The sequence below is a fragment of the Podarcis vaucheri genome (genome assembly GCF_965113315.1).
Source record: "Podarcis vaucheri genome assembly, chromosome: 2".
Classification (NCBI taxonomy): domain Eukaryota; kingdom Metazoa; phylum Chordata; class Lepidosauria; order Squamata; family Lacertidae; genus Podarcis; species Podarcis vaucheri.
The window spans coordinates 94,822,151-94,850,097 of record NC_138760.1 but is presented as its reverse complement, the minus strand read 5'-3'; the positions used below and the strand labels follow the sequence as shown (position 1 = coordinate 94,850,097).

Below are 27,947 nucleotides of genomic sequence, written 5' to 3'. Positions count from 1 at the left end.
GCTTAGCATCCTGTTCTCACATGCCCAACCAGATGCCTGTGGGAAACCAGGGAGCAGGGCACACAAGCGCTTTCCCCTCCTGTGGTTTCCAGCAACTTGTATTTAGAAGCCTCACTGACTCCAACTGTGGAGGGAGAGCAAATCCAACACAGCTAGTAGCCATCGATAGCCCTCCCCTCCATGAATTTGCCTACCCCTCTTTTAAAGCCATCCAAAAAAGCAAATATATTCTGCCCCTGCTGTCCTTTTCTCCACAGAACATTCTCTTCCCGCAAAAAGGTTTCGCAATTACTTCAAATTCCAAAGTATATAGATAAAAAATTCCCAGCTGGTTCAAGAACCTGAATGGCCACACAAAACCTGAAACAGATTTTCAGAAAAGCATATTACCATTACTATTCAAAACAGAAACTAGCAGATCAAAGCGGAGCACTTTGTAAGAAAGCTAGTGTTCCAATGAGTGGCATTCATAAAAGCACAAGCAGAATTCAGTTCAGCATTCTTCTTTGTTTACTGCAATGAGAATACCTTTGCTTCGGAAAATTAAGCTGAACAGTATGCATGAAAGAAATGCATGAAGCCCACTTGAGCTTGAGGCCTGTATCAGCAGTGCATCCAGAAGCCTTTCTGCCTTCAAGTACTAAGAGGGAGACAATGTAAAAATGTAATCTATTTAGCCCAAAAGAGGGTCAGCCACTTTTCATAGTCCAGATACACTGCAGAAAACCATTTAGAAACTCTCATAAAAAAGCATAAGGGGGAAGCAAAAAGGCAAGAATGCTACAGAAGCAGTCTAAGAAAGGCTCTTGTTCATTTAAAGCATGAAAAGCTGATTAGAAAGATCACCATTATGATGCCAGAAAAGCAAGGAGAGCAGACAAATTTCAAGTATTGCAGTGTAATCCTATATAATTCAGAAGTATTTCCTATTGCATCCAATGGGTTCTGCTCCATATGATTGAAAGGTAAGGCCTCACAGAACTGAGTGAGACATGCTTCTGAATAAACATGTACAGTGGTACCTCGGGTTACATACTCTTCAGGTTACATTCGCTTTAGGCTACAGACTCCAGTAACCCAGAAATAGTACCTTTGAACTTTGCTTCAGGATGAGAACAGAAATCGTGCTCCGGCGGCACAGCGGCAGCAGGAGGCCCCATTAGCTAAAGTGGTGCTTCAGGTTAAGAACAGTTTCAGGTTAGAATGGACCTCCAGAACGAATTAAGTACTTAACCCGAGGTACCACTGTATAGGCTTGCAGTCTTTGCCACTAATCTGACTTGCTGTTCTCTCCTAACGCGTCCCACTTAGACACTGAAGCAATCCTCTATTATACAAATACTTCACATTCTCCTGACCCCAGAGTAGCAGAATCTTACTCTACCACACCCATATGAGTTTAATTACATCTCCTGTACTTTAATTCAGATTATCTCCCTATTGAGATACACAATGTTCTCCTGCCTATTCAAATACATTGATATTCGCAGTACATTACTGATGTTCTGGGGTGTTTTATGTTGTACATTGCCCTGAAATCCAATAGCATGGTGTGTGAAACATAAATGGTTTAATAAATCAATTAAGCAAGCTCTGCAGCCAAATTTTAATTGTTGAAATGTGAATCAGTGCACTTGAAGTAGAATACTTCTCTGCCATTCCATAACATTTGATGCAGTTGTCATCAGTGCTGGCTGGTGCCCGCCAGATATTTTGGACTACAATTTCCATCAGCCTCAAAGCAGCACAGTGTGATGAGATATGTAGTCACAAATATTACTGATCAACTGCATTTATCTACTGTCTGTTTGCTAAGGCACCCAAGGCAGTTTGCAACTTCAAAATACAGTGGTACCTCTGGTTAGGTGCTTAATTCGTTCCGAAGGTCCGTTCTTAACCTGAAACTGTTCTTAACCTGAAGCACCTCTTTAGCTAATGGGGCCTCCTGCTGCCTCCGCACCGCCGGAGCACAATTTTTGTTCTCATCCTGAAGCAAAGTTCTTAACCTGAGGTACTATTTCTGGGTTAGCGGAGTCTGTAACCTGAAGCGTATGTAACCCGAGGTACCACTGTACTAAAACAAATAAATGATATAAAATGTGAAGTTCACCCTGTAGGGAGAGGAGGCTGTAGAACAGGAGCAGGCAATGAAGTTTACCTTTACTTCATTTTTCTTCCCCAAGAGGACTATTGGTGGGGGAAGTGACAGAGTGGAGCACAGCCTGCTGTTGTCTTTGCCTCAGTGCCGGATTTACGTATAAGCTAAACAAGCTATAGCTTAGGGCCCCACTCTCTTGGGGCCTCCAAAAAACGTAAAGGAAAAAAACCCTGGATGTACATTTCCAAAATATAAGATAAAAAACAAATAAAATAAAACCTACATACAGCAACAGTGTTTTGTTTTGTTTTGTTTTGTTTTGTTGTTTTGTTTTGTGTAGGCTCCTTAATAGCTTAATAATTATTTCACTATTAATATACTTCTTCTTAATTGTATTTCAGTTCAACAATTACTTTGATAAAACACATATTTTGTTCTGTGCAAATGGCTTTAGATACCTATTAGGTCCATATATTACCATATAGCATATATTCAACACAAAAAACAGTGACAATTTGTTGTTGACAAAGGACAGCGGGACATATAAAGGGCCCCTTTACCTTCAGTAGCTTAGGGCCTCATCAAACCTGAATCTGGCCCTGCTTTGCCTGCCTGCCTCACGCTCTGAAAACCTCAGGAGGGGACCAGTTTGGTGAAAGAATTCAATGTAGCGCTAAGTGGGGTGCGCATGTGTGGGACAAGGTCTGCTTATGCACTTTTCCACACCTGCAGGACCCCTAAACCTGTTCTAGAGCAGATTTAGGAGTAGCAAGTGGGTGTTCGGGGGTGGGGGGGAGTTTGTTGCACAGGTGAACTTTGTTCCATGCATGCAACACTTTAGATGAATCCCACCTTTTGCCTTTGGTCTTTCAGTCCCAAGTCTCTTCCTCTGCATGATGGCACAACACGAAAGCTCCTGCACTGCTTGCTTAAACTTGTAGGATGCAAGTCTTTCATGTAAGCACCCCAATATATAACATATAGACATTTGCCATTTATAAAAGAATACTGCTTCATGTGGTAAATAAAATATAGTAAGTTGATATATTATGATACGGACTATTGAATGGGCACATTCTGGTTGGTGAAGTTTTTCGTGGGTTATTGTGAGCCTAGCAATCCCTGGAGGGCCACAGGTTCTCTATCCCTGAGTGATAGCAATGATTTGCTTAGAAGAGCCCAAATTAGGTTAAGCAGGACCTTTGGCTACATCTAGACACATATCCAATATCAGTATTCATAACTGGGAAGGCAGTCCAGGTCTTGGTCCAGAAGCTCTGAGGAATAAAGCTATAAATCAGTAATAATGGTGCTGATAGCATAAAAGAAGGAACTTTAAATAACCAAACCTGGAAATGTGGAAGGTACTCACCTCAGTATTTTTGTTCCTTTTATCGTTTTTAAACAAGCTCTCAACGGTAATGCCACAAACTCAAAACTGGGATATTTAGTATCTTCTGGACTTTCCTCAGATTTTATGTTGGTGATTGCTTACAAACCTTTATGGGAGACTAGCTTCCTTTTTCTCCTGCCAACCTAGCAGTTCAAAAGCACGTCAAAAGTGCAAGTAGATAAACAGGTACTGCTCTGGCGGGAAGGTAAACGGCGTTTCTGTGCACTGCTCTGGTTCACCAGAAGCGGCTTAGTCATGCTGGTCACATGACCCGGAAGCTGTACGCCGGTTCCCTCGGCCAATAAAGCGAGATGAGCACCGTAACCCCAGAGTTGGCCACAACTGGACCTAATTGTCAGGGGTCCCTTTACCTTTTTGCTTCCTTTTACTAATTTTACTGGGGACAATACTGAAAACTATGGTGGCATAGCTGCCCCTATGCTCTCTTTGCAAAGTGCCAGCCAGCCTGAGCACTGGCAGAGGTTGGTTCTGAGGCCTTTGGCTGCTGCCAGAGACTACTTAGTGTGTGCAGCTGACAGAGAATGGATTGGATGCATCTATCCAGTTTATTTATTTAACATTTCTAATGGTGCAATGATGCCCAGAATGAAATTCAACAGCGCTGTCCTGAAGCATATTCGAGAGACCCCCGCAAGAATTCTGGGAGGAGCATTCTATGCTGAGAGTTGTGAGTTATTTCCCTTCCAGAGCTACAATTCCCAGAGTTCCCTGTGAAAAGGGATTGTTAAATCACTCTGGAAATCATAGCACTGTGAGGGAAATAACTCTTACAACTCTCAGCACCCATAACAAACTACAGCTCCCAGAATTCTTTGGGAGAAGCCGTAACTGTTTAAAGTGGTATCCTAGTGCTTTAAATGTGTGGTGTAAATGGGACCCTCATGTCAGCCCAAGGACTGTGATCCCAAATAGCTATGCAGAGGAGGACCCAAGGAGGGGAAGGTGGCAAGTTTAGCACAGATGCGAAACCTCAGACAAATGCAGTTCTCTGGGCTTATCTGGCCTCCAGGACTCCAGACCCTCCAAGTGTCCCTATTTTCCAGGGACATCCCTGATTTAGAGAAGCCGTCTCAGTTTCTGATCCCGGAATGTCCCACTTTTCCTTAGGATGTCCCTATTTTCCTAGAAGAAATGTTGGAAGGTATGGAGATTTCCAACCCCCAAGCAGTACGAAGGCAATCCTGTATAGGGAAGTTTTTAAAATGTTTACTTTTTGTCTTTATATACGTTGGAAGCTGCCCAGAGTGGCTGGGGCAACCAAGTAAGATGTGTAGGGTGTAAATAGTAAAATTGTCATCATGGAATGAGATGTCTCTATTTTCATCAGAGAAATGTTGGAGGATATGGGACTCTTCTCTAGTCCATGCCCTATTCTAGGTCACACTGCTTTCTGGCCTTACTGTTCACTCTCCTCAGTCCTCATATCCTTTTGTTGGGCTGGAACTTTGCTAATACTTACTTTGCCTACATGAAGAGGGGTGTGTTGAAACCTCTGAACTGTGCATGGCTTGAATGTATCTTCCTATCCAAAGGGAAGAGTCATGTCTGTTGCTTCACCCCATAAAGCTTTTTTATTTAGAAGTGCAAGTTTAAAGTGTGTGTGTGTGTGTGTGTGTGTGTGTATATAACCAATGCTAAAATATCTGAAAGGTTCTTGTTGAAGGTAACTGGTCACAAAGAAGCAGAGGAAGTGCATAGACACGTTCACTACATTATTATGTTCAATACATTATTATATATTTAAAAAACAAAGGATATTGTGTGATCTATCTGGCTAGTGATGGGCAAGCTTTCCTCACCTTCCCTCAGTTTCCTTCCCGCTTTAAAATGGGCTTGTAAAGCTCCCCCCAAAATGTGTGGGTTATGGGCTCCCCCTTCTGCAAGTGCCCCCCTTCTCAAGCACAAGACTTATTTGAGGTTTCGACTGTTGCAAAAATGCTGTGGTTAGATTGTTGATGTGGTCAGATAACGCTGGTGCTCATAAGCTTGGACTGGCTGCCCATATGCTACTGGGACCAGGTTCAAGGTTCTCATATTAATTTATAAGGCCCTTAACAACTTGGGTCCAGGATACCTGTGGGACTGCCTGATCCCTTATATCCCTGCTTAAACACCAAGGACTTTGAGGGAGTTAATGATCACCCATGGCGCCTATCCATGTTGCTTTATGTCGAGCATCAAGGGTCCAATTTTGTGGAACTCTCTTCCAGTTGAAAAATATGCCTGATGACAAAGGGAAGTCCATCAACATCTGGAAGATAATAAGAGTCCTCATTCCTGCTATAGCTTATTGGTGTCCAACACGGTCAATTCTGTGATATAGGCTTCAAGTTTCATTCTTCACGCTCTAATTGTTTTACCCACTTTTGGTTTTATTACATGTAATTGATTCAATTGTTTATAAAGATCTAAAATTGTGGGCTGTTAAATCATCACTGGAAAAACGTTTGAGAAAAGGTAAACTGTTTATTCAACAGGATGAGTCCACACCCAACCAGTGGTTTGATCTACATGGCATCATCAGCATACATAACATAGGATCCAATCAGACACTCTAACTGAATGGCATTTTATCATACATTACAGAGACAATATCCATAAGAGGGGCGACAATCATTATACAGGGCAGCCAACCAGCAGTTTCCTAAGGTATTCTGGCAAGAACAAAAAGCAGCCACTCAGAAGCAAATTGGATTCAGAAGGCCTATTGCCATACTGTGAAAACTGCAGCACTGCTAGGAAATTATATAGTCCAGGATTTACAAACAGAAAGGAAACCCTATCAGGTACTGTATTGTTTAGTCAAAGAGGGAGGAAAAGTGCATGGTCTTTATATCATTAAAAGGTCTTAAACATTTACACTGTTTGCTTATGACAGTTTCTGTACAGCAATAATATAAGGGTGGGTGCAATTGCTTTTAAGTCAGCACCGTTAACACGCATCACTTGGTTGAACAAAAGGAATACTGCCACCAAGTTACAAGGGGGTGAAGAAGAGAAGAGGCTACAACATTTACAGTCAGCCATCTCTGGGTGCAAGCTAAAGTAGCTGTGATTGAAGAAGAGCATTCTGATTTTATGGGGAGGATCAGAGGTCAATTCTATGATATTTTACTTGCTTTGCATTGGAAAAACCCTCCCCCCCCCTCCATTTTAGAGTGCAGTATCCATCAGTACTGTGGCATTGAGACACTCTCCCATTATTTGCCCAGAGGCCAATAAAGAAAAAGGAACAGTTTTCATTGTTAGGAACATTTTGAAGTTGAGAATTTTTAATTTTTTTATTTAAAGGCTGCATCTGGTATTTTCTTCAGCCAATTTAACCAACACTACAATCCCCCCCTTCATTTTGGCACCACACGCCAAATTATATATGCCCTGATATTGGTCTCAGATCAACTCAACACAGATGCTCCCATTACTGATTTAGGAATCGCATCAGCACGAACAAGACGTAATTAGCATAGTGAGCAAGAGACGAATTTGCTTCATTCTCCTGCCCCCCCCAAATGATTTACAATATCCAGCTCATGCACTTCACATTCACTACTTTAACGCATTTTCAATTGTCCCTTGAAATTATTGTGTTGAGTCAAGCCAGATCCAGTTGTGTCTGAGGACACAGACAAATCTACCAGGAATTTCTCTTGTGCGAGACCGCACAGGAAATGGCACTTTGCAAAATGAAACAGTTGCCAGTAGATTATTGTGCCCCAAACCTACACAACTGAACTTTGTAGACACATGCAAACTCTACCCAAGATTCGATGATTCGACAACATATTTTGCTAATGTTGTGATTTTTGTACTACACACAAATGCAGAAAGTCTTCTACAATTCCTAGTGGTTGCCTGCAATTTGACAAACACTGCAGTTTGTATGTGAGTATGTGGGTAGCTCTTTAAAAATGCAAATACATTTCTTGTTCATACAACAGAAAGAGGAGGGGGAAACTTTAAAGCAATGCACCCACAGTATAACATTAACTGTACAAGAGATATCTTGATATGTCTAGTTCCCAAGCACATTTAATCCAAGCGTTTGTTCCGGTGCTCAAAAGGCACTTAAAGATTTTTAAAAAAAAACACAACCCCACCTACAGATGAAGATGCAAAAAATAATTTATTTTTAAAAAGACACTGGAAGTGTATCAAAGTAAACCCTCAAATAAAGTCATGGTTTTGTTCTCAAGTCACTTTCAAAAGTATGCTTTTAAAAAAAACGCTGCTAAAGCAACTGTTCCCCGTGAGCTAAAGTGGGGAAAACGTAACTGGCAATGGAGATAAAATAGTTTGACAAATGATTTTTCCTCCAACCCCATCCCAATGCCTAAGACTTCACTTTCTTGCTCTTTGCTACAGCAAACTTAACATCTGCTATCATAATGACCTTTGGGTTACTCTAAAGTTGGAAAGGCAAGGGAGGGTGTGTGGGAGAGATAAAAATAATTTGATGAATGAAAAAAACACACTCCTATATTAACTAATTGTGGCAATTACAAATGCCTACAACATTAGCAGACATGTAGGTAAACACAATTTCTCTTTGTAATATTATATTAAGGAACAATAATATAATAAACTACATACATTATTTTCCCTTCACACTATACATGGGAAGGTCAGGACTGTTTTAGGGATGGGGAGGTTGTTTTCATTTTTACCGATGCATTTTTGTTACACTGAATTATCTACTAAGTGCAAAGATTGGGTATCACTGGGTCTCAACTAAAATTTAGCCTTAAAAAAGTTACATTGTAGCAGTTACTTTTCATCATTTAAGCAGGTACACCATTATATAAACAGACTAAAACAGGCAAGGGGCAGTTAAGAGAAGAGGGAACATGGATGAAGAATGCTTGCACATGAGGTATTTTAAAAAAGGAGAATCACACAATGATTGTGTGTGTTTACTTCAGAGGGTAATAGATATCCCACCCAATACTTGGCTATTCTATGCATTTTATGTACACATACGGGATTGGGGATGTATTTGTGCAAATAAAGAAGGATAAAACGGTAAGTTACTAAAGGAACAATCCTAAACTCATGGGAAGGTTGCCTGGTAGGCAACTGGGTACTCCCTCTCTGTTTTCAGTGGGGGAGGCCAATAGATGGAGTCTTCCTGCAGGCCATTGCTAATATAGTCCTCAGTATCCCCAAGGGCAGTGAGGGCAAAATGGGAGAATTCCAGGCATATATTGGTGCAAATAATCTCCCCTCCCCTCCAGGCATGTCCTGGACACCTTCTCATTGAAACCAATGGCGGGGATGGGGAAGCAAAGAGCTGCTGCCGCCACCGCCACCCCAGCCAAACCCAGATCCAAACTGGTACAACCCTTGCAGGGCTTAGAAAGTGATGGTTCCTCCATCGCGAACTCCCTGCTGCTGCCAAGCCTCCATAGGATTGCCTGACAGCTCTGGTCCTGCTTTAAATATGGCACACCATCCTGAAAGATGGTAGATGCCATTAAAACCAACCTCTAGGGAGTAATGGGAAACGAGTCCAGCTTCTTTTTAAATGATGGCCACTGCAAAATTAAAGCCAAAAGATGCCAAGAAAGCAAAGAAAAGTGCAGAGTTAATCAAGTGCACAGTCTGAACGAGGTTTGTCAAGAAGCACAATGGTGTTTAAATTAAAAGTGAAAAAGTCCAGCCAGAGATGTCCACAAAAAGGAGACAAAATAAAAAAAATTGCAGCAAGAAGAGTCTTGAGTTCAGTAAATAGGGAAAAGTTTTAGCTATCATGCAACCCCGAGCTCTCGCTGCATAATATTTTTTTGCCTAGGTTAAATTTTAGAAAGAAACGTAACTTTGTTTTCATAAACTCCAAACGGCTGTATATTGTTATATAGTACAGTACAGAAAGTGCAAATTGTCACCTCATCAGATCAGTTATATATCTGACGTGGTCAAATATGGCTCATGCTATTCATGCAAGGGGACACAGTTTGAGTCAAGACCCTCTTGTGCTGCTGAGTCATTTTAAAGGGAATGTGATTTTACCAAAATCTCCCTTGCCTGTTTTAATCCAGATTTTCTCCAAAGGAATCATTAGGATGGGGGAATAAAATATTTCAAACACTATATAAGTTAGCCTATTTATTTATTGTTATCAACCACAGGTTACTTCAGAGTCCTCTTCTGTTTTGAAAACTTCAAGACAGCAGGAGTTGAGTTTCTTTTGTACACACATAACATTGTGCTACAACATGAAGTACGTACAGAAAATCCTAGGTTTCCCCTTCACGCAAAGGGAAGGTGTACTACTTTTAATTTCTTTGCGTCCACAGGTGGTATACTCCTTCCAACCAGGAAATGACCACAAACTTCCATGTTTCAATGAACCAGTCTTTTAAGAGATGAACTTGCAGACAGAAATCCATCCATCTACCTAGCAGGGTAAACATCACCATCAGATGCACTTCTGTATTTGCAGGACAACAGCTGAGCCAAACCCCCATGGTGTTTCCTTTTGTTTGCTGCAACTCTAACGCCAAGCCAGTGTGAATATTCAATTCAAGGACTGACCAATCTTCTATTGCTTAATGCACGGTTGCTGTGTAATCCACACACGCACACTCACTCACACACACAAAATCGCTCTCCAGCAGAAGTCTAGGGGTGAGTTTCTGAGGTAAATCTACTAAAATGTTACTGGGCTATGGACAGTGTCATATATATACTTCTACACAGACCAGAATGTTCCAGTGGTAATACATAAAATAGCCATCTTATTTGGCTACACCAAATATTTCCAGCAATCTTGATGAGTATGTGTGTAAAATATCATGAAATCCTTAAGCCACATCTACTGTCCTCAGTGCCATTGTTTTTCCAAGAGTTGTTTTCGCTGCCTTTTCCCTTCAGTATATGACATCATTTTGTACAATCACACAGGAAATGAAAATAGGGGTGGTTACCCATTTTTCCACCAGAGGTTCCCTCGGGATGGTGCTAGCTACATGGTGCCAGATTTATCTGAGGAGCTATTTGGGAAGATCTTCTCTGTGGGTGTCACTGCAGGACTACCCATTCCTGAGCTACTACTGCTACTTGATCGATGCTGGACAACTGGCCGGATGGGTCTCATGGGTGGGGGCCTAAGCTGAGCTCCAGCAAGCCGGGCTGAGAGGGCGGGCTTAAAAGTAGTCATCATCTCCGTGGTTGAACTGCTGCTACGCCTCATGGCAGCATCAGGATCTCTGATCATGATGGTGTGAAGGGGGCTGGCAGGTTCAGAGTTGACAGAACCTATCTGAGGGTTCTTCATTGGTTCAAGGGTGTCCAGGACAACGTCAGGGGCTTGTTTCACAGTATTTTGCCTTTCAAGCTCACGCAGCTCATTCAATGCTGTGCTCATTGTCTTCTCAATGTCCTGTAAACACAACAAACAGAAGCAGAGGGGTTAAACTGTTATTATTCTTGCATTAAATGACCTGTCCATTACTTGTTTCTCATGGTCACTTCTTTGATTGCATTATTCAGAGGGCTGGATTCAAAAAACCACAAATGGACCAATTGGTAGAATTTTGCCATATGTGATGGTAGAAGTCTTTTTAGTACTATTTTAGGTAGGTTCTAAAACAGCTCTCATGTTTACATTTGCCCAAGAGCTGTGGAAGAACATCAGACCATTTCACTTTCCCAGTGCTCTATTGCAGTAGTAGTGGCCCTCCAGATGTTGTTGGACTACATCTCCCATCATCCTGACCTTTGGCCATGCTGGCTGGGGCTGATGGGAGTCAGACCAGCAACATTTTGGGGGGGGGGCAAAGATTCCCCTGCTCTACTTTAAGATGGTGAACCCGTGAGCAACTCTCTGGACTATAAATAACCCTCAAAATTGCTGAACCTCAACAGCTCTCAGGATAATGTGAGCCCACCAATCAAGTTTCTTGATTAGGAGTTCACTTTCAGATGAAAATAAACCCCATGTTGTCCTGGTCAAATGGAAGTTAACAGACCCAATTCTCCATGGCTATTTGTTAATTAAAAGTATGTATAGTCTGCCTTTCAGCTTCCAACATTATTCAAAACATATCAAAATAGAAACATAGAATAAAAATAAAAAACACAGCATGATTAATGCAACTGAAGGTTGTATTCTTGATTTCAACATGAAGTGAGTTCTCCCAGCCATGTTTTCAGTTATGGTTATTAATTCTCCAATGCTCTTCCATGCAATCCAGCAGGACAAAGTCCTCTTTCCTTTTCTGTATGGTACAAGTATACTGGTTGGCCACCTTCATGTTTCTGCTCAGATGATGGCATCTGGCTGCCAAGAACTCTTTCCCCCACTATAGTAATGAGTGGGAGTAGCGTCATCCATCATAGTCATTTGGTATTTACCAAGAAATCTGTTAGTGTATCCGTTTTGGATGGATGGCACCTACCCTCCTATGCACTTAAGGATAATAAGCTGACATGAAGGTTTCACTAGAAGGCCATTGCAGCCAAAATTAGAGCCCAATTAAACTGAAATGGGGGAAATGAAACACTACCCTGTAAATTATACCAAAGCACTTAGGAACACAGCAGCTATGCCAAGAGGAGGGTTTCCCTCCTATTCAGTATTGTTTTTTTATTCAAACCTCCGTCAGATTTTGAGTTGAAAAGTGCATGAGAACAGGCACAATCCAAACGTCCTTTGTGCTAGCTCGATGGGGGCAGGTTGGGTTGGAAAAAGGTATCCCTCCATCAACAGCCTTTGCTTGTGAAGTGTGGTGCAGAGGTCCCTGGTTCGGCCTGTTGAATGTTGTAGGTGGAGCAGGTGGAGTAGGTGGAGCAGGAATTGTTACCACTAGAAACCACGAAAGAGGGCATGCCAGGGGAAGGGCTGAGCCCAAGCTGGAACCTGAGCTTGCCCCACTGCTGTTACATGATGGCACTGTGACAGCTCCAGGCCGGTACTGTAATTTGCCAATCATCTTTCATGGACCATGGATGTGGCAATTGGCCCCTCCAGCCACACCAGGCAGTGGCTGAGGTGCATTGTGCCTTAAGGCATTAGGGATCTGCAAGATCCCACTCAAAATTAATGTGGGTGGAAGGTGGTGTCAATACTGATCCAAGAAACTATTCATCTTTAACTGAATCTAGTTCAGTAAAACAATAATATTACTGTTAGTTCAGTAAAACAATAATATTACTGTATCCTTTAACTCCACAGTTATAAGCCTCTTGAACGTAGGTTTGGTTTTTTAAAAATAACTCTTTTGTTAAACTAATTCCCCCTACACTGTAGGCATCACAGATATAGGATGCAAATCCTATTCTGATCATGTTGACAGTAGAAGGGGCACAAAACAATTCCAATTCTCAATAAACTAGCGTTTTTAAAGATCAGAGTAAAAATGAAAGGAAAAAAATGGCACTAATTATTATTTCCATCGTCATAGCTACTATTAGGCCATTTAAGAAAAATAATGTGATTACGATTAAAATTATGTTGTTATAAAAAGAAACTGTTGCATTGCCCACCCCCTTTACCTAACCCCTGACACTGGTACTTGAGCAATCTGCTCAGAACTCAGCAAATAAGTGGCTTCTTTCAGGCCCATCTAGTAGAAAAACAATGTGAAATATACATTTTGTCACAAAGACAGGCTCAGCCTTGACACATAACTTTTGAAAGCTACATATGAATAATGCATTTCAGCAGCTTCAACCGATAAAACTGACCCGTGTACTATCGTGGGGGGGGAACCACCTTGATTTTTGGATTGTACTACAGCAAAATTAGCATATGTATGTATGGCAATGGCCATAAACACTGTCATTTTATGTAGAAACCAAAAGAGTCATCTATATTTACTTTAGGATGGAGACAGAAGGTGATTGGAAAGAGGTAGCGCCTTTCTTTGAAATCCCCTCCAGCTATTACACTTCAATGAAACCCATATGAATTCCAAGTTCCATAATTTTCATTTGCAAAGAAGAAGAAGAAGAAGAAGAAGAAGAAGAAGAAGAAGAAGAAGAAGAAGAAGAAGAAGATAGCCTTGGATGCCACATAGGTTTTGAGAAAGGATCTTTGCAGAATGTGGATTTGAAAATGTACACAGGATGTGCTGTGAGGCTGTCTACTCAGAACTCTACTCCAGAGTTCAATGGGACTTATTTCCAGTGTGTTTGGAATTGAAGCATCAGTGCTGTAAAGGACATATAATGCCAAATCACACCACTGCCAGCTTATTTGCTGAGGAGCACTCATTTGATTATCATGGTTCATTCTTTCCTTTAATTTGAAGATTAAGTAATATAGTCCAATCCAAATTTTAAATAAGCCTCATTGGCTATCTAGGACTCTTTTAGGTCCCCTTGAGTGAACAATTAGCTATTTGCCACATTTCTTGCCAATTTGAAAAGGTGCTTTGATAAAACATAGAGGCATTTCTCTCTTAAGTGTTGCCATTTGTTCTGACTTTACTAGCAATTTCTTTGTGCTCTTTTCTTTTCCCTTGCATTTCTTCTCTGCTGGTTAAAAGAAGAAGATATTTTAAGAAAATAGTCTAGAAAAAGAATTTGTGGCCTGGAGATCACGCCACCCTATTTTGTTTTTAGGGCAAATATAATAGGCTGCTCTGTCTATTATTAAGGAAGGTTTTTTCTTTCTTCTAGATAGCCATCAACTGCCTACAGAAGTTTTTAGATGCTCTGTTGGCAGTTCCCTCTCTGCTGGCCTCTGTGCTTGCCCAGATTAGGAGTAATGGCCCACAGAAACACCAATTCATTCTAATAGCATAAGACAAAGAGCACCCACTGCTAGGCAAAGAAGTAATGTCATTCTACTTGGTTTACTGCTGTGCAAATTAAACACTAAACAAAAAAAGGAGGAATAAAAATGAGACGGAGTAAAGAAAAGAAAAACACAATTTGAATGAAAACAAAGTCTCCATAATCCTCAAGCAGGGACGTGTGGGATAATGGCATTAAACCTAAATCATCACACTGCAAAATATATATATATTGATGACTGCCTTTAAAAACTGAACACCACCAGCCACTAGTGTTACTATGGCGAAAAGTCGCACAGGAACAAGCAAGCAAGCAATAAAGTGACAACATAATCAATCTATCAACAGCCCACACAGAAAAGGTTGAAAGGTGTCAAAAGCTAATAAGTGTTAGATTGAAAATAAACAGCTCCACCAACCTTTGAGCAACCCATGCAAGCAAAAGGTAAAGAGGCTCAGCTGAGAGTTCAGAGAAAAATGTTCCTCCATTTGGTCCTTAAAGGCTGCCCGCTAATACTGCCACTTACAGCTTCAGATTTTTTAAAAACCCAGAAGTCTCCCCTCCCAATCCCCTTGTTATCGTTTGTCTGGATGCTTTATTTCATACAAATCAACATTTTCCTCACACATAGCCCCCCCCCCCCCGCCGTTCAAGTCTTGGTGGTGGCAGTTTTTATTAGATTAAACCTCCCCTCCCCGTGCACTGTAATCCTGGTCAAAACTGACTCAGGGACCTGCTATAAATTTTAAAGGCCTAACCTGGTTTAGACTGACATCAAGTTTGGACCTAAGAGAGGTATGAACGTTAACCTTCCCCTTATCACTAGCTGCTAGTTTATTTACTGGTACAAACTTGGTACAAAACTTGTCCCACCTGCCAGCCAAAATTGGCTCATAAAGCCAGTTAAAACTATATATTTTATTTTTCAGTTCTGTGAGCTGGCAGTCAGCACAGTTCAATGACCAGTATAGTGGTCAAAGACCTATACAACCTAAAAATCATCTGGTTTTATGCAAGATTTCTGATCCTAGTCTAAGTTCCCATTCTGTAAAATGGGAAAAATCAGGGAACCTTTTTATGAGAACATTGGTTTTGTTCAGATTCTAATTAGCATTACTTAGCTTTTGCCTCTCTCTGGTCACAGGCTACTTTACTTCTTACTTTACACAGTTTGGAGACTGCTCAAATTCTCTAGGGGGACACATATTGCACTGGAAGGATAAGCATGAATGCGTTTTAAAAGTATTTGCGTTTTTAAGATTGAAATACGCTGTAGTGGCCCAACATATCAATCCCCTTGAGTAAGAACTTGAAAGCGGCTGGCTTCTGGTGGGTCACAGTGGTCAGTAAGCTTCAGTCCAGTCAAAAATTGAACGGGATCCACTGCGAAGTACAATGCCGCAAAAGGTTGGCATGGTTGTTGATTTACATACAGTGGTGCCCGACAAGACGAATGCCTCACAAGACGGAAAACTCGCTAGACGAAAGGGTTTTCCGTTTTGGAGGTGCTTCGCAAAATGAATTTCCTATGGGCTTGCTTCGCAAGACGAAAATGTCTTGCAAGTTCCTGCGGGGTTTTTTTCCTCCCCCCCTTTTTCCCAAGCCGCTAAGCCGCTTATCAGCTGATCCTAAGCCGCTAAGCCGCTTATCAGCTGATCCGCTAAGCCGCTTATCAGCTGATCCGCTAAGCCCGCTAATAGCGCTAATCCGCTAAGCCGCTAATGGGCTTGCTTCACAAGACGGAAAAAACCGCAAGACGAAGAGACTCGCGGAACGGATTCTTTTCGTCTTGCGAGGCACCACTGTACTGCAAATCTAGAAACTAATGCATCTTAAAGAATCTAGTCTGGATGGCTCAATATAGACATGGCTGATCCCCTGAAATCTGTTCCCTGAAACACTCAGTGAATCTCACTTCTTCATCATTGCAGCCTCTCCTACCTCTGCAAGTGCTTCGGCTTCTAGTGACTTCTGATCCCCAAGACTACTGTGGCGAGTTGAGCTGCAGGTGGGCCTCAGTGGGTGGCCGTCAATCAAGGCCTTCCTGTCTGGATAGTTGATGCTGCCAGCACTGCCAAAAGTGGCCATCCTGCGCTTCTCTGGGCTCTCAATCCGGCCTCTGTTCAGTGGTAATATGTGGGGACTGCTGGGACAAGCTGCTGCTCGAGGAGGGGTGTCTATCCCAGGACCAATCCCTCTGGGAGGGCTGTGTGTATCGCCTCCACTGCGACGGCGAGGGATTGCTGCCCCGTCGGATCTCAACCTTACCCTGTGAAGAAAACAACAACAACAAAAACAGCAGCCTTGTGAAATCCCCACTCCAAGCTTCCAAAGTCATCTAGACTAATAAATGGATCTCTACAGACCCCTTCCGTTTAAAACACAGTATAAATCGTACAAATTGGCTCATAAATTTCCTCCGGTTCATGCATTGACTATCGGGCCCGTCACAAGAGGAGGAGAAAGACAACGCTTGCATCCAGATGAGAACAAATCAGTTTCCTACCGTCCCATTACTCCCCCAAATCCGTAGTCTGGAATATGGTCTGTTGGAGACTGGATGTCATTCTTTGATGAGGCTTTATCATCCAGCAGAGGTCCACTACTTGCCTCGCTGTCTGCCTTCTGACTCAGGCTGTCTGAGAATGCATCGTCCCTATGAATAATGAAACTCTCTGTCAGCCAGAACAGAATAACTGAATGCCTTCTGCGTGAGGGAGAAGCTCTGCTTGATTGTGGAGGAGGGGGATGCAATAATGTCTGGGGAGAAGCAGAGCTGAAAGGAGGCAGCTCAAAGTTCCACTCCGCTGCCTAACTTATTTCTTTACCTTATGTAAGCCCCTACAGATATGAAACACAAAACTCCTGTTCAGCTGACCAACAGGGTCTTCGGCTTGTTCTCAAACCTTTTGCTCGCTACCACATAGAAGTCAGTTAGTACAGCAACCTGCAGAGTTAATATATTAAATCTACAGGTTGCTGTACTAACTGAAAGTACAGTACATACAAAATAGAATAGCAGCCATTACAAAGACATTTTGTAAGAGGGGAAGAAACATATTAAAAAGAGGCCACTTATTATTAGATATTAATTAGCATTGCTGTAATGGGCTATTATTGGAATAGTATTGGAAAACTAATTAAAAAAAATAAAAAAGAAGACGAGGCCTTCTTTCGTGTGGATGAATGAACAGAATCAAGGAAGCTATGCATTATATGGCTCTATGCCCCATAGTTTTTTGGGCGGTGTGTGGGTTGTGGGAAGGGCTTCTGTTGAACAAAGTCTTTGAAATTTTCATGCTTGCAGCTGTCAACATCTGGAAGAATATTCCACTTCTGCAATGGAATGGGGAATGATGCACAAATATGAGGAGGAAAGATAGTAAAAACATTTTTACAGCACAAGAAAGCTGAACTTTGATCCAAAGAACATGATGAGTGGAAAGGGAAAGTTTTCTGCTTGACTTTTTCTAGATCAAGAATTCCAGATTTATTAGCCAAATCTATCACAATATTTCAGTATATTCTGGATTTGACACACATACAACCACTCTCTTACATATTGTATCAAACTATCCTGGATGCAATACCTGTAGAACATAGTAGACATATGCTTTTATGTGAATACAGCTTAGGAAGAGTGGCACAGCGCTCTGCCAAAAGTGCAATTATTAATGGCATTAAAAGGATGTGCAGGAGGGCATCAAATAAGATTTAAAAGAAAATAAACCCACCCTTCACTCTAGGTGTGAAGCACAAGACAACAGACCAATTTCCACCCAAAACAAACAGCTAACCTATCGCACTTCACTTGTTCGGTAAACTTCTTCCTACTTACATATCTTGCACCACTATGTACTGATGTGGTATGAGGCCATCCACACCATTATGGCGACCTTCCCACCAGTCTTCAGATGCTCGATGGTACAAGAGAAGTGAGGCACCTTTCTTGAAAGACAACTCGCGTGGGGACCGCCCAATGTAGTCAAACTTGGCAATAGCTTCAATCTGTTCCACCTCTGTAAGCAGGCAGGAGGGAGAACACGAGAGAGGCAATTAAAAGGAAGCTGCAGTAAGAAAGCAATGGAGTGCACTCTGTGATGTAAGATAAGATTTCACTGAAATGTTTAGTTTTCTTAATAAAATTGGTATACTGCTTAATTGTTGAAACCTCTCGGTGATTTACACAGTACAGCTAACACCATCCTTTTTCACGACGTAATTTAGTTTAATGTTGTGACAAACTTCACAGCTGCCTTTGATTTTAGCCTCATTAAAATTTTTTTGATGTTATTACAGTAATCTGAATTAGTGGTAAAGTAGCAGCTCTTCATGGGGTGGGGGAGAGAATGAAATACTAGGCCAGGATTATGCAGATGCACACCATCAATTGTGAAGACACCACTGCAGTTATCTCCACACTTCTGCCACCATCTTACATATGCTTTTCAAGAAGCTCAAGAGTCCACCTGGATACACAATTGAGCTGCCCCAGCATACGACACATCTAAGAATTAATGTACGCATTTTTTGCAAATTCCTCCCATTCTGTCCAAAGGACAATGTACCCCAAATGGCAACAGATATTCTTCATATACTTGTTCACCTCTCCTGATGCTTTCGTCTGCTTTTTGCAAATATGTTTCGGGGATAAGCTATAAAGCCACTGTGGATGCATGCCTTTGTATGGGAGCGGTCAGAGTCAACTCTGTATGAACCATCCAGAACTGGCCCACACTCTGTAGGTCAATTTGACAGGTGGGTGCAGCTGCTCAACTGTCAATCACCTGACATATGACATCAGGTGACTCAAAGTTCAATCTGTGGGAGCTGGTGGAGATTGGAGCTAAAATAGAAGATAAGCCACTCTCTGTTTAAAGAGCAGGCTGCCTTTTAAGGAGCAGGAAGAAACCTGTCTCCAGTACTACAGTGTTAAATCAGACACAAGCATCTACTGCTCCTTTTTAGTATCAAAGAGCAGGTAGAGAAGGCATCCCCAATCTGTGGCCCTCCAGATGTTTTGGCCTACAACTCCCATGATCCCTAGCTAACAGGGATGATAGGAATTGTAGTTCAAAACATCTGGAGGGCCGAGGGCTGGGGATACCTGAGGTAGAGGCTTAGATCTGATCTTAATGATATGGTTCTTAGATAAGACAAAAGAGATCCCAACATCTGACAGCATATGATGTCACGTGAGTGACAGTTGGGTGAAGTGTGCCCAAAACCTTGCTATGGGAAGTGTGTGCAGATCTTCCATTCTAACTAATAACTCACTGTGATTTATACATATAACAATACCCCCAGTCTGCCTGAACTGAAAAAAACAGGCTTTACTGAGAACCTTCAGGTTCCAAGGTACTGCCCCTGACCTATACTGTTCCAAATTTGTTGTATTTTGTCATTTTCTGAACTTTGCCATTTTAAAATTTCTGTTTACCTTTTGTATGTTTCATTATATTTATATTTCTAATATATTTGTATCTAGGATGACTGAATCTGTCAATTTCAGTCTTAAGTTCAGTTTCCCAAATTTTGACATCAGTTTGCAATGGTTTTTTTAAAAAACAAAACCATGAAGTCATCAGAATTTATGCAATTTTCTCTTCATATACAGATTTCTGTATGCAATTTTACCTAAAATACACATTTTTGCAAAGCAATATTCCTCAGTGCAGTGCATTTTTGTATGTTATTTTCACTAATAGAAGAAGAATCTTTATTATGACCATAGGCAAGCATAAAATATCTGCATGTTTACCCTGGTATATGCATTTTTGCCCACATTACATAGTTAGAGATCTGCACTGCAGAATTTGGACAAATTTGGAGGGCAGGCTGTGTTTCATTTCGCATATTGTTTCAGAAAATGGAAAATTAAGTTCACCTTCAAATATGAACTGAATTTTTCCTTCATACCTATTTGTCTCCCATCATTCTTCTACAGAACTCAGAGAAGAATATTTTATTTTCCTAGGTGACCCAGGTAACAGCTAGGTTCAAATGTTGGGGTTATTTCTTGGGAGAAGTTCACACACACCAGAAAGCTTGAAATAAAACCAAGCATATTAGGAGGCAAGCCAGAGGAATTCACCCACGACTTATTCAGAAGTGTATGGCTCTTTTTGGCACATTTCTTTACATATATTTTTAAAATATGAGCAGAGGAAAGAAATTCTGGAAAGTGTCCTTTGAGCTTGTTTACCTGATCCAGGGTACACAGGCTGCAAGTTCAGAATGGTTATCCTGAAATCAACAAGCTTTCCTCAGATTTGGTAAGACTATACAGAAGGAGTTCGTAGTCTTCTATCCCAAGGCTACCACATGAACAACATCAGTAAGGCAGAAAAGATGTAATTGTTCAGAGGCATGCCTGTATACACCTCTGTTTCCTCTATACAATGCAGAAAGTGGAATGTCTGATTCACTTGGACAACTGATTATGCCACTTATTAGACCTTTTATAAGCCCACCCTGTGACAGACTGACAAGGACCAATTACCCACAGGATACCATCAAGCTAAGGATGTCTCCTGAGAGACCATCTTTCCCACTTTTAACTTGTCTTACCCCTTGGAGTGACTCACATAAACATGCAAGAACATTAGAGGCTGAAGCGGGATAAGAAGCTGCTACCCTGCAACACAAAGTTATGTAAACAAATCTTCACTGCAGTGTGCCAGCTTAATATTCTACAACCGCATGTCACCTACTGGGCCACTCTAAAAAAAAAAAGGTTTCCGGTAGATGCCATCAAGCACTTCATTAGAACAATTTCATTTTTTTTAGATGCTTAGTTATCTTTTTTGGAAGACAAAAAAAATCCTCAACCCCCTCTCATCCATAGAATAGCATGTCAGACTTCCGGGTTGGCGCCATCGCCGAATGGCAGACTCCCTCTGAGCTCCGGAGGGAGTCTGCTCGGCAGGGGCTGGGTCCTACCGCGCCGGAGACGCAGGGACCCTTAAAAACCACGGGCACGGAGCCCGTGGACATGGGTGACTCGGCTGGCACCGTTAGCGCCCTCCCGACTCGTGAAGGAGCCTTTTTAAAGGCTACGGATCGGGTGCCGGGGAGTAGCGTGGTGCTGTGAGTCCTCTGCTTTTCCTGCCGAGCAAAGCCGCATGCCATTCGACGGAGAGCGCTGACTTCTTCTATTGAAAATTCGGACTATTAACAACAACCCGTGAGTAATTCGGAAACCGGGTTTAAAAGGAGAAAAAAAGGATTTTTTCGGATTTGGCACAAGCGGGGGAGAGCCAAAAAGGAAGTCAGTCCCCCCCCCCATCGTAAACATTCTAAAACAAGGACTGGGTACCCAAGGTCGAGAGAGAAGCGTATTTTTGACAAAAATTATTAATTCCACGATGGGAAATTATAAGAACTGTGCTGGAGGAGAAGAGTGGAGGGTGAGAAGGAAAATGTAACCCCCCCCCGGGAACCGGGGCAATTTGCGAGAGAGCCTGGTGAAGAGAGACGGAGACTTTGACAGCTGTCAAAGTAGCTGTCAAAGTTGGAGAATATAAAGAGGACTTTGCTATGAGGACTTTGCTGGTTAATTTTGCTACAATTTGCTACAATTTGGATATAAACTGTTGAAAATAAGGAACAACAATTGGACTTTTGGATCTGAGGAAACAAAGTTACTACAATCCCCCTAGAGGGGTTTCGAGATATTACAAGGACGGTCGTAAGTGGAAAAATACCCTTGGAATCGTACAGGACTTGTTATCTCCTGGGAAAGCTGCAAAACTGAAACAGTATTTCGTCTACAGGGGTGTTTATATTAAAGGAGACAATAGAATTTTCTATTGAAGAAAGGAAGGGACTGGACGTAAGTTTTTGTTCCTGAACAACAATAATCCCCGTAGAGGTACCAAATTTCTGAATTAGAACGTTTTGCAGCAGAACAGGACAAGAAACCTGAGAAAGTGAGAAAAAAGAACAAAGGACTGACTACGACATGGAAAGAACAATGGGGGGAGCTTTAAAGACCAAGAAAACTAAAGGCCCTTTGGGGTCTTTTTTAGATTGGATGTTTGAAGTTAAATATCATTAAAATAAATAAATTTAAAAAAACCCGGCAAGGTGGAACTGGGGAAAAATCTGGCCATGGATTTGAGATTTTCAGGCTGACAGAAGATAGACTGATAGACATGGGGAATTCAAACCGGGGAAGGGGGGGGAGAGATTTGGAATCCAAAGGCTGTGTAACTATTTTTTGAATCTTTTTATATCTTTTATCTTTTTTATCTTTATATAGCTTCTTGTATATTATCTTATGCTGATTGGACGTGTTTATTAAAAAAAGGGAATTCGTGGAAGGAAACTGGGGCGGACCTCGGGGAAAAAACTTTTTTTTCTTTCTGTTAATGATGAAGGATGCTGGAATGATTGTTTAATTTAAATTGAATAGTGGGTCAAACAAATTAAGTTTTAAATTGGGAGTGAGAGCTTGTAGAACCAAATTAATGAAAGGGGAATATGGTTGGGAGGGGGATGGGGGAGTCCCAGAAAGTTGGTAATGAAAGTAAGGTTTTAAATGTATTTTATTTTTTCTTTGTATTTTTATTTTTTGGAAACTTCAATAAATATGATATTTAAAAAAAAAATAGAATAGCATGTCAAAGGTCCAAAGACAAAACTAAATTGGGAAAATGGACTTTAGGTATGTAACATTTTCATTAAGGGGAAACAAGTTTGTTTGTTTGTTTGTTTGTTTGTTTGTGGCAGCACCTAATGATAAACAAGGCTTCACTTAATATCCAAATAACAATAAAATAATCTGACAAGGATTTGGCATGGAACAGAGCATAAAAACTATGGTCTGGTAAAGATACTTGAAAAAGTTTTTAATTTCCCATAAGATATATGTACACAGAGACACACACCCCACACCCCATTGTCTCTGATGAGACACATTTCAGAGTTTTTCCGAAGCAACGTGAAATGTGCCAAAATCTGTTTACCAGAGACAAAAATAGGATGAGCACAATGCTTCTTTCAATCTACCTGTCTCTAAATAAACAAAAACAAAAATGAAGTCTAATCTGCTTCCAGAATAAAATGGTTTCAAAAAATGAAGAGTAGACGCACTCATGAAGGGCAGGGTCCTATCAGTGGCTATTAGTCATGACAGCTAAATCCCCTGATTACAGGCATTTCCGATGGTATGTTGGCAACAACAACCTGGAAGCACAGTACACCATATCATCTTGATTATGATTTTTTTCTTGGGCACTGTTTGAATCAGAATGCTGGACCCAAAGAACATTGAGCAGGTCTAGCAGATCAGTTCTTACGTTCCTGTGTGCCGGAAGGCAGAGACAGTTTTAGGAACAGACTTCAAGACCAGTCTTCGGCAATATTGGGAAAGGCATCTTACCTCTTTACCCAGTCCAAATAAAGTGACATTTGGTAGTAACAGGCAGAATCTATAAAGGACTCTCACAGAATTGGAGAGAACTGTGGTGGCTAATGTGGTTATCTCACAGAATCTGAGAATTGCTATGTTCCTCACTAGGGCTGTGGGTTAGATGGGGAGGGGAAAGAGACTAGAAGAGAGTATGTAAATTTATAAAATGAAACAACTCTTCTTCTCCATGCTTGTGTCATGGTTAATCACCCAGAAACTCCAATCAGAACTATTAACATAATCATTCAAGCATAAAATTGCCTAAATGGAAGCTTGCTTGCCTTTCCTTTTCAGTTGAGGTAGGTTGTTAGTCACCAACAGTGAAAAATGAAGGTTGACATCTCCCTCCCTTCCTCCCTTTAAACATCCATCTTCAATTATTGGAATTATTCTTTGTCCCTTCTCCCCGTCTTGGGCCTTTAGTACATTTCAACTGTTTTGAGCCACTGCTGCCATTTCCCCACAACATGCACCAATAGGGCACTGGACTTTTATTTGCAGCGTTGAAGGGAGAATATTAATGGAACTAAGGCCACAAAGCAAGCAGACAACATGCATGCAGAGTCATGCAACAGGCAGGATTCTGTAACAATGTTTTCTAATCTGCAAAATAAGCCAATTGAAATGGCAACATGTGGTTCCAGGTTTATTAATTCTCACTGATGTCCAAATCAAACTTGTTCAGTCTGTAAAATAAAAATAAAAATAATGATGGATGGGTAGGTGTGTGCATGGCTAGAATACAAATCTCCCCCCGCCCCCAATCCTGAAGGTGTGAAATTTAATATGGAACGAAGGAATCCAACTAAGCTCTTTAAGGCTACTGCCCAATATCCTTCTGTTTGTATTTCTGAGCTGAAAATAAGGATTTTGGGATGGGGTGAATTATAGCTACAGAAATGTTTTAGCTGTGAGAATATTCAGATTCTTTTATTCCGTGACATTGGTCCCCCCAGCCCGGTTCCTTTCTCCTTCCCTCACTCTGGTGATCCCAGTCAATCACAAATCACGTATTGAGTGTGATTACCTTCTAGTGCTCCATAGCCAATAAGATTTTACTATGTGCTGATGGAAATTAAGGCAATTTAGAGTAAGAGTACTGTTTATTGGATTACTCACATGAATGATTCTAGCCATCAAGGGTCAGATAGTGAATTTATGATGCTATGAGGCTATATATTTCATTACGAAGGTAGCATCATTAAGGGCAAAGTCAATTCAGAAGAAGTAATGCAAATTAATAGTGAAAATTTTCAAAGCAATCCCTGGAAAATAATCAAAAGGTGGTGGGGGGAGATTTGCAACACTGCTGAAAATGTCCCCCTAAAAATGAGTACCTTCAGCGCAGCCCTTATTACTGATGCATAATTTTAAGCAGGTTTCCACAGTCTAAACCTTATCTATCTATGCAACAATCTTTCTGTGGTCATGGCAAGTACTGATGATAGCACAGATTTAATCAAAAGTGGGATCTTGTCTTAGAAATCGAAAAATGTGAACACCCTTTTGCAAGAATAGACTCCAGCTCCTTTAACTGCCGCAGCACTTTAAATACAGCAGAGAGTACACAAAAAGGAGCAGATTCCATAGTGAGAAAGTATCAAGCTGAGGAGGTACTAGTTATTAATGAGAGGGGCTGTGGTGACAGCTTGATTTAAAACTCACCAAATCTTTTGGAAAGGTTCCACCAATATCAAAAGGCTGCCATCACTTATTTTCATTAAAAAAACACTATAGATTTCTATTAAGTTCTATCACTGTTCTTCCTGGGAAGCATATCAGAAGCATATTAGGTGGTGAACATAACAGATTACAGGCTACTCAGATAGTTATTTTATCACAACAACATCTCCGGTTTTTTTATTCCCATGGCACTGGAACAACAAATATAGAACAACAAACAATCCAGAGATGCCATTTTCAGGCCAAATGGAAGAAGGAAAGGCTAGCTTGTTAACCAGGGCATAAAGGCCAACTCCCATAATGCCTTGGAATGAAATCACAAATAAAACAGGTAACCTAGTATGCTCCCATATGGTCTACTTTCATTACATATCTATCAAGGCACTTCATCAGTATCCGCTTGCACTGTCAAACTCAGACATATCTTCCCCTGGAAGCAGCCATATGTTAGTCCAGGGTAATCTGATTAGGAACTAAATGCATGTTGCTGTTCTCCACACACAGCTCTTGATAGCCTTCCTCAGGCTCATTTCTACCTCTTGTTTCTACACTCACCATCGTCGCTGGTGTGTGGCTCCGTGCCATTGTCATGGTCTGCTTCATCAATGGTGCCTGGCTCACTGTGCGGGCTGTCACTAGAATTAAGATAGGTCAAGTAAATACACATAAGTTTTAAAGCAGAGAGGAAAGATTTGACAGTTCCTTGCTACTCAATGCACACATAAATCCACATTTCCTAGATCTAAGGTCTTAATTTTGTAGCAAATGAAATACAGTGGTACCTCGGGTTACATACGCTTCAGGTTACATACGCTTCAGGTTACAGACTCCGCTAACCCAGAAATAGTACCTCGGGTTAAGAACTTTGCTTCAAGATAAGAACAGAAATCGTGTTCCAGCAGCGCAGCAGCAGCGGGAGGCCCCATTAGCTAAAGTGGTGCTTCAGGTTAAGAACAGTTTCAGGTTAAGGACAGACCTCCGGAACGAATTAAGTACTTAACCCGAGGTACCACTGTATGGAACTAAACATCATTGGATCTCTAATATGGGTTTATGTCCGGGAACAGATTTTGTTATTCCTGCCTGAATAAGTCGGGGAAGCACATATTTGTGTTTGCTAGAAACCCTAAGCTCACATGACAGGAAATGTTCTCTCTACTAGCTGGTCCCATTTGAATTTATTGATCCAGTGGAAACATTCCTGGGCTTTGCTTCCATCACAGAGGCCAACAGTGACTGGTGAGCAGGGCCCAAGCAAGCTGTCAACACAATCGTCACCATCTGCTCCAATCCCTCATAAAAAACCACTGTAAAGACCAGCTGCCTTCTGAGCGGGAAATAAAGGAAGAGCCATGCAAGTTCTGACTATCACCACATGCTACTACTGTCACTACCCAGAACTTGCCCCTTCGCTCCAGAGGTTGTCAATTAAGACCCAACTGGGCTGTAAGGAGAATAGGAAGAGAGGGTCTATCACCAGCAACTGTGATAACATGACATGCAAATTTCATCCTTTTCACAGACAAGTTTAGGAACAATTCAAATGTTACGGTGCCACACCGAGGGCCCCTGGAAACACATCTTCACAATAGCAGGCAAGTCTTGAGGTTTGGGCAGCCTTAACAAGGGCTAAGCCTTTAGCATGGCAGGCCCTGTGCTGTGGAATTCCCTACCAGAGGATCTGAATGTGTCATCCCTGCCTTCTTTTAGACATCACTGGAAAGCTGTACGGGTCAGACAGGACTTGGAACATGATTTTTTTTAAAAAGAAAACCCAGTCTTTATTGATGTTATTGTAAGGTTATCTTTTTACGTTGGACACCATCTTGTTTGTTTGTTTTTTTCATGAAAGTGTAGCTTAAACATTTATATTAATAAATGAAAATATGCTTAGGTTGCATCCAATGTTAGTCCTACTTGACGGAGTATATGAAGAGACTGGTAGGTTTCTGAAGACATGGAACTCATTCCTCCTGCTCCAAAGAGGAATAGAATAGGTATGTTAAATGGAAAATAGGTTTATCAATGGGTATTAACCATGATGGTTATATAGGACCTCCACATTCAGAGGCAGCATGCCAATGAATATGTGATACGGAACAAACGTGGGGAAGGGCTCTTGCCTTGTTGCTTTGCTTATGAGATTCCAGAAAGCATTTTATTGGAGCCCCTGTGGGAAGTAGGATGCTGGACTAGATGGAATTTTGTTCTGGAATCCAGCATATATTCACAAAATAACAGCAAGTCAGAAGCCCTATTTAGCTTCTAGCAGATACAACACTATTTCAAATCTGTTCTGGCTACTAACAGTGCAATCCTGACTATGATTCTTCAGAAGCATGTACCATCAAATTCAATGGGATGCACTCCCAGGTAAGTGGGGTTAGGACAGCAGCCAAAGAGACTTAAAAACAAAAGGAGTGATTCTTTGTACTGCATTTTTTTTAAAAGCAGGTGCGTCAAAGTAATACCCCTGCATTTCCTGATAGCATAAATTACTATCTCCTAGCTCAAATAGCAGTTGGTTTCTTAAAAGTAAACTGCGGACACAGAGAAATGATCTGGATTAACATTCTATTCTGCCTGCAGGGATAAGGGTC

General features: G+C 41.3%; 1 protein-coding gene across 3 annotated transcripts in view; it reads right to left on the bottom strand.

The window, feature by feature from the left end:
• Positions 1-5,958: 5,958 nt before the first annotated feature.
• SRGAP3 (SLIT-ROBO Rho GTPase activating protein 3) overlaps positions 5,959-27,947 on the bottom strand; it is a 186,981-nt gene continuing 164,992 nt past the window's right edge. For 2 of the 3 annotated variants that reach the window (XM_082209311.1, XM_082209312.1), the window contains exons 18-22: positions 25,903-25,982; positions 18,088-18,268; positions 16,756-16,905; positions 16,191-16,518; positions 5,959-10,890 (exon numbers count right to left, since the gene is read on the bottom strand). In XM_082209311.1, the coding sequence (XP_082065437.1) occupies positions 10,474-10,890; positions 16,191-16,518; positions 16,756-16,905; positions 18,088-18,268; positions 25,903-25,982 (1,156 nt within the window). In that variant the 3' untranslated portion in view covers positions 5,959-10,473. Of the gene's footprint in view, positions 10,891-16,190; positions 16,519-16,755; positions 16,906-18,087; positions 18,269-22,866; positions 24,351-25,902; positions 25,983-27,947 lie in introns of those variants that run through there. The other variant, XM_082209313.1, reaches the window with a different exon arrangement.